General features: G+C 36.5%; 1 protein-coding gene across 4 annotated transcripts in view; it reads right to left on the bottom strand.

Annotated features, from left to right (window-relative positions):
• The window catches only part of ADK (adenosine kinase), a 517,703-nt gene that overhangs the window by 478,964 nt on the left and 24,419 nt on the right, over positions 1–14,320 (bottom strand). Inside the window, exon 1 of one of the 4 annotated variants that reach the window (XM_042909148.1) lies at positions 335–568. The exons of 2 other annotated variants lie outside the window; for them this stretch is intronic. In XM_042909148.1, the coding sequence (XP_042765082.1) occupies positions 335–348 (14 nt within the window). In that variant the 5' untranslated portion in view covers positions 349–568. Of the gene's footprint in view, positions 1–247; positions 283–334; positions 569–14,320 lie in introns of those variants that run through there. One more of the 4 variants, XM_042909146.1, reaches the window with a different exon arrangement.

Here is a 14,320-nt window from a genome sequence, read left to right as displayed (position 1 = left end):
TCTCTCTCTCTCTCTCTCTGCCCTCTTCCCCCACTTGCACTCTTGCTCTCTCTCTTCTCTATAAAATTTAAAAAGAAGAAGAAGGAGGAGGAGGAGGAGGGGAAATGTGATCAGGAAAAAATTTAACTGGAAATTTTTTCTTTTATTATTTATTGTTAATAAACTAGATAACCATAATATTTGCCTTGTTATTGCCAAATAATATTACAATTCAGTTAAGGTCATTTGAAGACATTCTCTAACAAACCAGAATTGTGTGCTTGTCATCTGTTCCTTGTCATCCTCCTACTTTCACTCCAAAGGTACATGCTAAAGAGATCTGGGTGGAACTGACCTACTCCAGTTCATGGAGAGAGTGAGTCTGACTGGCTTAACCTGGAGGAACAGCAAAGTCTAAACCAATCAGCACAATGCATTTCTCTACCCATACTTATCAGTTGAGAGATAGGCATGTAACCTAAACCAGTCAAATCAAAAAGGACGCCAAGGTTTCCTTTCTAGGAATGCTCATATATAAAACATCTTCCTCCAGAGTATAAATGCAGAAGGTGTTGGAAGATTTAAGTACCTCAAGGTTCCCAGGTGGCTGCCTTGAGGTAAATCTGACATCACAGAGGGCAGAATGGAAACTAAGTCATGACACAGAGAAACTGGGTCATTTGATGAAATTGTTGGACCTATTAAGCTTCGCTTGAAACCTATATCCTCTTTGGACTTTTGATTACATGTAAGTTAATTATTTTGTTGATTACAATTTCAGACTCATTTTCTGTTACTAATAGACATAAATTGTCATATTTCATTTTGTAAACTTGTTATATTTTATAATTCATTTTTATTATAAAGCTGTAATATAGACAAGATTGTTAGTATTGGCATTATGAATCCATGTTCATTAATTTAAGTTCCTCTGAGGCTAAAGTCTTAATTAATTCTCAGCAGATCTCTTGGATTTCTTTCCCTTGCCTTTGTGAGACAGGTTATATGGATTTTACTTTTACTGTCACAGAAACATGGAGCTTGAAAAAATATGTTCAACCAAGATTTGAGATTTTCTTTGTATATCTCCAACAGACGGTAATAGATTTATGCATTTAAACAAATTCCACTTATTCACATATATAGGCTGCCTCGTGTCTTATTAAGTTATTTCTAATTCTCGAACTATACACCTAAACTACCTCCCCAAGAGTAACTCAATAAATATACTAGCAGATACCAATCAAAATTTTAACATAAATCTTAAAAACATAATAAATTAAGATGGTGTAGAAGCTTCTGGGTTGGTGAACACAACTGCTGGGAAGGTGGTACCGCCCAGAGTGCACAGAAGTTCAATCCCCCCACTCCCATACCTTTCTGTGATATTGTGATTTAGAATAAGAAATGCACGTTTGGCCTTCTTCTGGATCCCTGGCAAAGAGCTCCTAAAAACCTTGACATTTCTGAGGAGTGGGATAAAGGTATCTTTTGTTATATTAATGAGGTTACTTTTGGAAAACTCCTAGGTAACCTAAGGATGGGGGTGATTCCAAGGGGAACCTCAGGGGACTAGAGGATTAGTAGTCCCCCCACCTCCAGGGAGTGATTTAATCAACTATGCCTATGTAATGAAGCCTCCATATAAATCCAAAAGGATGAGTTTCAGAGAGCTTCCAGACTGGTGAACATATCTGGAGATTTGGGGAAAGGGGCTCACAGAGCATGAAGTTCCTGTCCTTTCTCACATACCTTGGCTTATGCATCTCTTCCTTCCAGCTGTTCCTCAGTTATATCCTTTTATAACGTTAAAATAAATTTCTAAGCCTAAGATGGAGCCATCTCCAGCCCAGGGTGCATCATCAGCAAACTAAACTTTTGTGTTCCGGGGCGTCTGGGTGGCCCAGTCGGTTAAGCATCCAACTTCCACTCAGGTCATGATCTCACAGTCCATGAGTCGTGAGTCAAGTCGTGAGTCAAGCCCCGCGTCAGGCTCTGTGCTGACAGTTGAGAGCCTGGAGCCTGCTTCGGATTCTATGTCTCCCTCTCTCTCTGACCCTCCCCCTTTCATGCTCTGTCTCTGTCTCAAAAATAAATAAACATTAAAAAAAATTTTTTTTAACTTTTGTGTTCCTGTAAATGGTCAGAATGACCAGAAATGTGGTATATCCAGTCAGCTACTCCCCTAACACCAGACAACTCTATACTTATTTGCTTGTTCCTTGATGTCTCTAAATAAAGTCAGATATGCAATCCTAGCCAATCATGCCATTTCCACGTTGCCCCTTCTAACACTCTACAAAATACATGCTTGCCCAAAATCCCTTGGGAGGAGTATTCCACTGCTTCTAAGGCACTGTACACCCCAAATCCACACAGTTTTTCCCTTGAATAAAGGACATGAAACTCATCACTAAATTGTTTGTTTTGTCATCTGACAATTATAAACCATAATCTAGTAAGTAAAATGCTTCTCTGAGTTCTATGAACCACTCCAACAAATTAAATGAACCCAAGTAGGGGGTCATGGGAATCTCTGATCTCGAACTGGTTGGTCAGAAGTACAGGTGGAGGGGCACCTGGGTGGCTCAGTCAGTTAAGCATCCGACTTTGGCTCAGGTCATGATCTCACGATTCATGGGTTCGAGCCCCGCATCGGGCTCTGTGCTGACAGCTCAGAGCCTGGAGCCTGCTTTGGATTCTGTCTCCTTCACTCTCTGCTCCTCCCCCACTCATGCTGTGTCTCTCTCTCTCAAAAATAAATAAACATTAAAAAAAAAAAAAAAAGTACAGATGGAATCCAGAATCTGAAGTGTGGGAAGGGACAATCTTGTGGAACTGAGCTCTTAACTTGTGGCATCTAACACTATCTCCATGTAGATAGTGTCAGAATTGAGTTAATTGCTTGGTGGTGTTGGAAAACCCACACATAGCACTTGCCCTATGCATCTTTTCCATTTGTCTGTATGCTTTATGATAAACAGGTAACGATAAACAAGTATACATTCACAGGTAAACATTAAAAATACAATAAATAGGCAAACATTAAAAAAAAAAAAAAAAAAAAAAAAAGATGGTGTCTTGGGATAGGTTCTCCCAAAAGCAAGTCTGAAACAAAGACTTATAAACAGGGCACTTATTTGAAAAGTGATTCCAGGAAGCAGAGGCAAGAGATGAGAGACTGAAACAGGAAAGGAGGAAAAGCCTATGAAGATGTGTTACTGAGCTGGCCATGATTACAGATGATATCACTCAATCCCATCACTATAGGTGATTGTGGCTCAAACTTTTCAGGAAAAGTTGAAATGTAACTCAGAGATCCCTGTCTAAAGGACAAAAGAGAGAGAATTTATATGGTGACTACTATCTCCCCTTAAAAAAAGTATGCAGCATGGCCCTGATGAGAAATGCTATTAGGTTGTAATTGTCCGAAACCCACGTGGAACCTGTTGCTGCAACAGTGGCTAGTGTAAGAGGTAGCAACAAAATTTAAAATAGTACATAAGAGAAGTCTTCATAAGAGCTAGAAAACCCTCAAAAAAAAAAAAAAAAAAAAAAAGAGAAGTCTTCATAGAGTAAGTTAAAATTAAACAATTATTTCTTAGGGCACCTGGTCTGGCTCAAGTCAGCAAGGCATGCAACTGTTGATCTTGGGTTGTAAGTCTGAGCCCCATGTTTGGAATAGAGATTACTTAACAAAAATTATACAGTTATTTCCAAAAGCAAATAATTTAAACTACTCTCCATCATCATATAACTAATATGACTTCATTCCAATATGACAAATTAAAACTTTGCTAAAAACACTAATTCTTTAAAATGGCTAGTTTCTTAAATAGAAACACAACTTCTGGTTTTGGCTCAGGTTGTGATCCCAGGGTCACAGGATGGAGCCCCACATTGTCTCAGTATGGAGCCTACTTGGGATTCTCTCTCTTCCTCTCCCTCTGTCCCTCCCCTGCTCACATGTGTTCTCTAATAAAAAAATAAATTAAAATTTAAAAAAAAGCACTGAAATACAGTGCGTCTTTCACTTTATCACTTACCATTCTAATACACACAATCTATTTGCTGATCATAACACTTCCCTTGTTCCCCAAGAAAGACTAAAAGTCCTTCCCCTACTTCTTTTGCCTAGCAAATTCCCATTCATCTTTTTAAAATTTTCTCATATGCAACCTTTTACAAAATCTTCTCTACCTAACTCCTACCAAAAGGTTCTCATGTAAAGCTGCACAAGTTGATGTTCACAGTATGGATGAGAGCTTCTGGAGTTCTGTGTTAAGTACTGCTGCCCTTCCTCCCAAAGTTTTATTCATTCTCTCCCCCTAGGTTCTATAAGTTCTTTAATAAACTTTTAACTGATTTTAGGGGTTACTTTGTATTTTATCTTAATTGATCTCAATCAGCGAGACATAAAAGGTGAAATAATTTTTTAAATCTTAATTATATTTGTCTTCTCAACGGCTAGCGTATGATAATCACAAGGGCTTTGAGCAATTTTGCAATTCTACGTTCTGACCTTTTCTATCAATAGACTGCTGCTTTTCTCAGGCTCCCAAAGATCAAGACTGAGTCTAGAGTAAATTTAGATTTTAAAGGTGAAATGACAGATCATTAATTCAAGATAGGTTTAATAAGTTAAAAAGGAATGTTGTGTTCCCTAGAGCAATCGCTAAATGATAATACAACAAAATCCAATAGAGGATATAAAATGAAAAACTATAAAATACTCAACTTAGAAAAAAAAGGCATGAAAGACAAAACAACATAAAGGATAATTGGAAAACATTATTAATACCAACCATATTAGTAATTATATTAAATGTCAATGGATCAAATACTCCAACTAAAAGATAATCACACTGGATTAAAAGCAAATTAAATGTTATTTACTAGAGATACACTTTAAATATAAAGGCACAGAGAGTTTGAAAATAAAAGACTGAATAGAAAGATATACTATGCAAACACTATAAGAAAACTTCAGTGGCTATATTAATATCAGCCAAGGTAGATTTTATTTTTTTATTAATGTATAGTAGACATGCAACATTACATTAGTTTCAGGTGTACAACATAATGATTTGACAACTCTGTACGTTATGCTCACAAGTGTAGCTACCATCTGTCTACATACAATGCTACTACAATACCATTAACTTTACTCCCTATGCTGTATAGACTAGGTAGACTTTAAAACAAGGAGTATCACCATATAAAAAGGATTTCAAATAAATAAATCATTTCATCAAGAAAAGAAATGGCTTCAAATACTTGGCGGGGGGGGGGGGGGGGGGAAACTTGACAGAAACAAATTAGATAAATATACAATCTTAACACCCCTCTTTCAGTAATTGGTAAAACACAAAAATAAGAAAGGAATCACACTATGAGATATTTATCCTAGAAAAATGAGAACTTAGTTCACACAGAAACCTGTACACAAATGTTCATAACAGCTTTATCTGTAATAGTAAAAAAAAATTAGAAACAACCAAATGTCCTTCAAACAAGTGAGCAGGTAAACTGTGGTACACCCATACAATGGACTAACACTCAGTAATAAAAAGAAATGAACTAGGATACAATTTGGATGGATTTCGAAGACATATGCTGAGTGAATATAAAAGCCTTATTTATGTGTTACATACTGTATGATTCCATTTATATAACACCCTCAAAGTGAGAAAAATTACATTGTTAAAGAATAGATTCGTAGCTGCCGGGGCTAAGGTTGAGGGGAGGTGACCATAAAGGGATAACACAAAACACTTTTTTTGTGATGATACAACAGTTTAGTACCTTAACTATGTTAATGGTTACACTAATCTGGACATGATAAAACTTCGCAGATCTATACACCACCACCACCACACCAATAAAAAAACAGTATGTGTGAAAACTGATAACATTCTAGTAATATCTGTGGTCAACTTATCCTGTATCATTAAAGGAAGTTGGGTGAAGAGTGCACAGGATCTCTCTGTACTATTTTTGCAACTTCTTGCGAGTTTTAAAGTATTTCTAAAGAAAGAAAAAGTATATTTAAAAAGTTTAAAATAACAAAAAGGAAAAGTATATTTAAAAAGTTACAATAACAAAAAAGCTTAAAATGTCCTCATCATGACATCATGAGGAATAGCAAAATAAGAGCCTCCAAAAATTGTCTCTCCATAAAAGCAACAAGAACACTGGCAAAAAAAAAATGTCAAAATCAATTTTTTCATCAGAATCTTAAATACTAACCAAAGGCTTACAATAATCTGGGGGGCATTTTCTAAAAAAGGCCAAATCTCATTTAAAACAGCAAGTTTTGGGGGCGCCTGGGTGGCTCAGTCAGTTGAGCATCCGACTTCAGCTCAGGTCATGATCTCACGGCTTGTGAGTTTTAGCCTCGCGTCGGGCTCTGTGCTGACAGCTCGGAGCCTGGAGCCTGCTTCAGATTCTGTGTCCCTTTCTTGCTCTGCTCCACCCCCACTCATGCTCTGTCTCTGTCTGTCTGTCTGTCTCTCTCTCTCAAGAATAAATAAAACATTTAAAAAAAATTTTTTTTAAACAGCAAGTTTTGTGCCATTTTAACTTGCTCTATTCCCATTCCCCTCTTCCCAGCTCCATGGTAGCCTTAAAAAGCAAAAGCCCACACACACAGTGAAAACCAGGAGCCTAGCAGCTGCTAGACAGGTCCAAACAGGACTGGAGCTCTTTCAAAGCCCTATCTTCAGAGAACTGCTATTATTTAAGCTTACTGGCAGTTCCCTGAAAAACCCTACTCCTGAGGCTTCTCATTATTTGACCTGACTCCGAGCTTGCCCAGCTCTAACACCCTTTTCCCCAGGAGCATTTGTCAAAAACAATCAGCTGCAATTGTTTAACCTCCCAGCTGTCTGAAGCAGTTGGCACACACAAGAAGCTAACCAAAAAACTTAAAAGGAAAAATGGAGGCAGGAGACATCCACAAAAGGCTCTGAAAAGTTCTGAATATTCCTGAGGACCTAGAAAGCTATGCACATGTGCCCAGAGCTGTGGCGTGCTCAAGACCTGAAAAGGTCCTAAGCAATCATCTCTGAGCCATGAGTCTCTGCACAAGCAGGAAATAAAGATTATGGCAGAGTTGTAAGCCTGCCTGAATGTTAAAAGGTATGCCTCAACAAGCACACAGAGCCTCTCAGCAAAGATTGGGAGACAATAACAAGTATTGGCAACAAGTGGAGAAAGCGGAATCCTCGTGCATTGTTGTTGGAAATGAGCAGCTAGCTTGAAAAAGAGTTGGACAGTTTCTTGAAAAAGTAAACATTAACTTAGCATATGACCCAGCAATTCCACTCCTAAGTATGGGAAATAAAAACATGTGACAATACAAAAACTTATACATGAATGGTTATAGCAACGTTATTCGTAATACTCAAGTGGAAATACAAATATCCATCAAAAGATGGATAAAATGTAGGATATACATACTATCGATTACTCAGCCACAAGAAGGAATGAAATACTGATACATGCAACAACATAAATGAACTTTGAAAACATTATACTCAATGAAAGAAGCCAGACACAAAAGGCCAAATATTATGATTTCACTTACGAAATGTCCAGAATATGGCAAACCACAAAGACAAAGTAGATTAGTGAATTGCCAGGGGATGGACAGAAAAAATGGTGAGTGACTGCTAACAAGTATGAGGTTTAGTTTTGGGGTGATGACAATGTTCTGGAATTAGATAGTGGTAATAGTCGTACAACCTTGTAAATATATTAAAAAACACTGAGCTGTACAGTTTACATTTATTTATTTTTGAGAAACAGAGTGAGACAAAGCGTGAGGTGGGAGGGGCAGAGAGACAAGGAGACACAGAATCTGAAGCAGGCTCCAAGCTGTGAGCAAGCAGTCAGCACAGAGCCTGATGCGGGGCTCGAACCCACAAACTGTGAGATCATGACCTGAGCTGAAGTCAGACTCTCAACCGACTGAGCCACGCAGGCACCCCGAAGAGCTGTACAGTTAGTTTAAAATGGTAGATTTTATGGTATGTGAATTATATCTCAATTAAATAACAGTTAATAACAATTAAGTAAACGAATTAAACTTGACCTAACTGGTATTTATAGGACACTATACCCAGTTACCATAATATTTATTTACTTAATGAAAAATGTGCACAACATCTACACTGAAAACCTCAAAATACTGCTGACTGAAATTAAAGACTGAAAACACATGTAACATTCAGCAAAACAGACTATAAGCTAGGCCATGAAACTAACTTCTAAATGACCCATGGATTCAAGAAATCTCAATAAAAATTAGAAAATAATTTGAATTGAACACACATATAAAAATCTGTATGATGTTGGGGCGCCTGGGTGGCTCAGTCGGTTAAGCGTCCGACTTCAGCTCAGGTCACGATCTCAGGGTCCGTGAGTTCGAGCCCCGCGTCAGGCTCTGGGCTGATGGCTCAGAGCCTGGAGCCGGTTTCGGATTCTGTGTCTCCCTCTCTCTCTGCCCCTCCCCCGTTCATGCTCTGTCTCTCTCTGTCTCAAAAATAAATAAATGTTAAAAAAAAAAAATTTGTATGATGTAATCAAAGAAGTACTTAGTGGGAGAAATTTCATATATGAAGTACATATATTAGAAAACAGGAAAGGTTTAAAATCAATAATCTAAACTTCTGACTCAAAACAAAACAAAAAAAACCTAGCAAAAGAGCAAATTAACTCCAAAAGAGTAGAAGGGAAAAGATGAGACCAAAGATAAATGAAATAGAAAGCATATTACCAAAACAGAAATTTAAATTTAACAAAACCAAAATCTGGGTCTTTAAAAAGATTAATATGATTGGTAAACCCTTATAAGACTGATCTCCCCCACTACACGCAATAATAGAATATTAGGGGGGTGCCTGGGTGGCTCAGGTGGTTAAGCGTCCAACTTCGGCTCAGGTCATGATCTCACGGTTTGTGGGTTCAAGCCCCACGTTGGGCTCTGTGCTGACAGCTCAGAGCCTGAAGCCTGCTTCAGAATCTGTGTCTCCCTCTCTCTCTGCCCCTCCCCTGCTCATGCTCTGTCTCTTTCTGTCTCAAAAATAAATAAAACATTAAAAAAAAAAAAGAATACTAGGGAAATATTATGAGCAACTGTGTAATAACTCAATAAATTAGAACAGATTTCCTTAAAAATGCAACTTTCCAAAACTGACACAGGAAAAAATTGAAAATCTGACTAATTATGTATCAGTTAAAGAAAGTGAATTTGTAATTTAAAATTTTCTGTTTTACCCAAAAAAATATTTCAGACCCAGATAGCTTCATTACTGAATTCAATAAAAAAATTTAAAGAAACCATATCAATCTTACAAAATTACAATAATTAAGACAGGGGGCACCAGCAGAGCAATATACAAATAGTTCAATGGATCAGAATAGTAAGTCCTAGGAAAAACATACACCAATTTAATCAATTGACTGAGGACTTTTTTGAGAAACTCTTACACCATAGCAAGAATTTAGTTTTAGATGGATCATAGACCTAAATGTGAAAACTAAAACTATAAAGCTTCTAGAAGAAAACATAACAGAATAGTTTCACAATTTTGTGACAGGGATAAGGAAAGATTTCTAAGAACACAATAGGTAATAACTAACAAATAAATCAAATCAATTAATTTGACTTCATCAAAATTTAAAACTTCTGCTCCCAAAAGATGGAAAGGCATGGCTCAAAATGGGGAGAAAACATCTGCTACATATCAAAGTGTGTTTAAGAGTGTGTGTATATATAATCTGACAAATAACTTGTATCCAGAATATAAAAACTACAAATCAGCAATAAAAAGACAACTGAGTCAAAATATAGGTAAAAGACTTGAAATGACTGGCAGTTCAAAACAAAAGATAAGCAAACAGTGTATAATCACAACACCATTAGCCATCAAGGAACTGCAAACTAAAACCACAATGAAATGTAACTACACACCCACCAGAATGACTAAAATAAAAAATGCCAAACATTGTTAAGAATATAGAATAACTGGAAGTCTTATAACACCACTGGTGGGAATGTCAAATGTGTTTAGCTTTCCATTTTAAAAAAGTGGTTTAAAAGTGGTTTGGTGGTTTCTGAAGTTAAATAGACATTTATCCTAGGACACAGCAATTCCACACCCAGGTATTGACACAAGTCTAGACAAAGGCTTAAACAAAAATGTTCACAGCAACTTTATTTAGAGTAATCAAAAACTAGAAACAACCCAAAGTCCACCAACAGTTCCATATAATGGAATATTACTCAGCAATGAAAAGGAACAAACTACTGATATACACATCAAAATGGATAAATCTCAAAATTATTATTGAACAAAAGTAAACAGATAAAAGTAAAGAGACACAAATAGTACTTACTGTATAATTCCATTTATATGAAGTTCTACAACAGGCAAACCAGTAACTACTGATAGAAAATGGTTGCCTGGATGCAACAGGAAATAACAGGATTGACTGAAAAGAGGCAGGGGAGATGAAGATGTTTTATATATTGACCTGAGTTGTATTTATATGAATATGAATATGAATATAGACATTCATATTCAAAATTCAGTGAACTTATGATCATTGATTTTACTGTATATAAATTATTTTGTTGGCATTTTTTTTTTTCACTAGCCAAGTGAATAGACAAATAGGGAAATATTTGTGTCCCTTGGGCTCTGTAAGGCCAATCCTTGCATTTGTATTTTGAATACACTTCCTTGCATTCTCAAGAAAATGATCTCTGATACAGTAACTTATTTAATAAAGCTCTTCCTTTTTGACAAAAAAAATAAAAAATAAAGTTTATAGACTTCCCTAATGATACACTTATTTCATAAATCTCTTTTTGACAAAAAAAAAAAAAAAAGAAAGAAATGATCTATTCCCTCTTTCCAGCATCATCTGTGTTTTTGCTTCCTATGGCATCATTCTTTTCAGCATACAAATATGTTGAAATTTCAGCCCTTTCCTTCCAAAAAACCCACACATATATCTTCAACTGCTATTAAGTCCCTGTTCCTGTTACAGTAAAACACTTCTACAGAAGTGCTCTATTAAATAGTAAATTCCCTTAATCTAGATAAAATTGTTCATTTTATTTATTTTTTTAGTAATCTCTACACCTAATGTGAGTCTTGAACTCACAACCGCAAGATCAAGAGCGGCATGCTCTTCCAAGTAAGGCAGCCAGGCACCCCAAAATTGTTCGTTTTAAATTCAGTTTTCAGAAGCACATATGTGACAAGGCTAACACAGTTATTTAGAGCTTAAGCATTTTTATATGTTGTCTTTATTTTTTTATGTTACTGTCTTAAATCTTCACAATAACCCCATAGGATAGGTATTGCAATTACCTCTGTTTAACAAGAACACAAGGTTTAAAACGTTTTAAAACCTGCCAAAAGTCAGACAACAAATAAATGATTCCCAACTTCAAATCATATGCTTTCATGTTTAAAATACTAGATTTAGACATCCAGAACTCTCAGTACAATAAAAATACCTGACCAATGAAAAACATCCAAATATACCCCCCCCCAAAGGCTAATATTCCATTCTTGTATGGTCCTATTTCAAGTAACACTTCAATGACCAAAATCTACTACAACAAAATTATTACAGTGTATAAGTAGGTGACCAGATAATTTATCACCCAAACAGGACACCTTTGAGAATAAAGGAAGAGCTATTAATAATTATGCCAGGATAACTGTATGATCCAGGAATGTCCTGGGCAAACTGGAACATATGGTCACCCTATTTATAAGTTAGCTTTGCTTTTTGAAAATAAAAATCCATACTTATGTTTTATTATAACGTTTTTGAAATAATTTAAAACTGAGTAGGTATGAAGAGATAAAGAAATATGAATGTTAACAATGTTACAGGAAAGGGTTAACATTCAAACAGTCTAGGCAATCATTTTGGTTCCCTTTTATCTTTGACATTTCTTAATGTAGCAATACTGTGGCTGGAAAGATTTGTAGTTAGAAAACCTTGTATGCTTTTTCAAGGAAAGATGACCTATTTACAAATATGAGCATTAACAACTGACAACACTGCACAGTTCTGTAACAGAAGGGTTTCTGTTTTAGTTCTTCAGAATATTTCATAAATGAAACAATTTCATTTTAATTTAAAAGCTCACTTGTCTCACTAAGAAGTCCCATAGCATAAAAAAGTTTATGTAAATCTGAAATTTATAATTCTTATAAAAGACACAAGTCCTGCAATGAGTTTGAAAATTCTATTTAAAGGCTCCAAAGAAACCAACTCAACAAAGTAAGGCAGTTTCATTCTTAGCCAGATTTTAGTCTCCAAATGAATGTTCGCCATCTGAGTGGCTTGGCAGATATTACTGGACGCATCTCAAAAGACTTGAGTGTTAGGAGAAAAACACCATAGGACCCAACCCACAACCCACATAAATTTTCCTATGTAGGCCTAACCCACAAAAGTGGTTCCATAATCATCATGTAGGGCACAGTCATGTCAAGTCCCAGAATAAACCAAATCTGACCTGTCTGGGCAGGCCAAAGAATAGGGTTCCTCAGCTCTACAGCAAACACTCTCCCTATCTCCCTACCTCATTTTCCTAGTCTTCCCTGGGACAAAATCCAGCTCTAAGCAATGCCCAAAACCAGACTAGACACTGATGTTAGGAAAACAAAGCAATATTCATAGCAGTATTTCGAAACAGTATTGCTCAGTGAAAAGTACATAAAGTGGGAGTCAGAAAACCTAAGTTCGATCCTAAGCTCTACCACTGTCTAACTAGGACATACCCTTCACTTTGGGCCTCAAGGTCCAGTATAGAGAAAGGAAAAGGTAAAATGCCCTCTAAGATTCTCATCTAGTCCTGACACTGCACATTTTCCTGTCTCCTGAATTTAACTCAAGCATCAACTTTCCTATTGGGCCAATTAAAAATGACAAAAGCATCAATTTATCAGATATGTTCTATCATTTTCCAAATAAAGCCCAGCTGGAATCTGATACATATAACAAAAGACAAACATTATTCTTCAAGGATAACTGGTTTTAGAGGCTATAAATTTAGACTCTTCATCAGTAATGATGTAGCAGAGCAGAATGCAAATGGTAAGCCAAAGAAACAGTATCTCCACCAAATTCATTCAAAGATCTAAGGTTTTTTTAAAAAATGCTTTTAATTTGGGGTTCCTGGGTTGCTCAGTAAGTTGAGCGACTGACTCTTGATTTCAGCTCAGGTCATAATCTCACGGTTTATGGGATCAAGCCCCACATCGGGCTCCATGCTGACCTCACGGAGCCTGCTTGGGATTCTCTATCTCCCTCTCTCTCTGCCCAACCCCCACTCGCATTGTCTTTCTCTCTCAAAATAAATAAACTTTAAAAATGGTTTTAATTTAAATCATTGTTGGCGCGCATCCTGTTGTCACTTGCCAACTCAGTCAGTTGAGTGTCCAACTTCAGCTCAGGTCATGATTTCGCAGTTCATGAGTTCGAGCCCCTCATCAGGCTCCGTGCTGAGAGTTCAGAGCCTGAAACCTGCTTCAGATTCTGTGCCTTCCTCTCTCTCTGCCCCTCCCCTACTCGCACTCTGTCTCTCTCTCATAAATAATTTTTTTTTAATTTAAATCACTGTTTATGAATTCCTAATAGTTGAATGCTACACTATAAAGGGCATTGAACCAAGTGTCTAGAGATCTGGATTCTAGTTCAAGATCTGCAACTATTTGTGTGAGCTTACACAAATCCCAACATCTCTTAGCTTTCGTTTCTTGAAATGTAAAATGAGGGAATTAAATAGGTTAGTTTGCTTTCTATTTAAAATTTTTAAAGTTTAAACAATTATTCTCAGATAACACTATTCTCTAGGGGGTTCAAATTGCTTTAATGAGAGAACACTGCATTTATAAAATGCCATAAAATTTAAAAGCACTTTCATACCTACCCAACAACACTGTGGGATACCTATTAGTATCGTCGTCACTGAGTATTTCATTAAACAAACATTCAGAGAAGAAAAGAGGGAAATCAGTTAACTAAAAAAAAAAAAAAATGACTCCTGGAACCCAGGTATGTTGATCATTGGTCCTCATTGGTTTCTAATCTTGTATTCTGTCATTGCAAAAAGCTACATATTACTACATTTAGCATTGATTATTTTAAGTGTGGTATAAAAAACAACATTGGACATAAACGCAGATTTAGATAATTTGTGATCTCAATCACTCTCCTCACCAGTAAAAGCCAGTCAGTAACACCTATCTTTTGGGCTACTGTTAGACTAGGCACAAAATGGGAACAAGCCTAATACCATGTTTGT

The sequence above is a fragment of the Panthera leo genome, chromosome D2 (assembly GCF_018350215.1).
Source record: "Panthera leo isolate Ple1 chromosome D2, P.leo_Ple1_pat1.1, whole genome shotgun sequence".
NCBI classification, from domain to species: domain Eukaryota; kingdom Metazoa; phylum Chordata; class Mammalia; order Carnivora; family Felidae; genus Panthera; species Panthera leo.
This window is presented reverse-complemented; position numbering and strand designations above follow the sequence as displayed.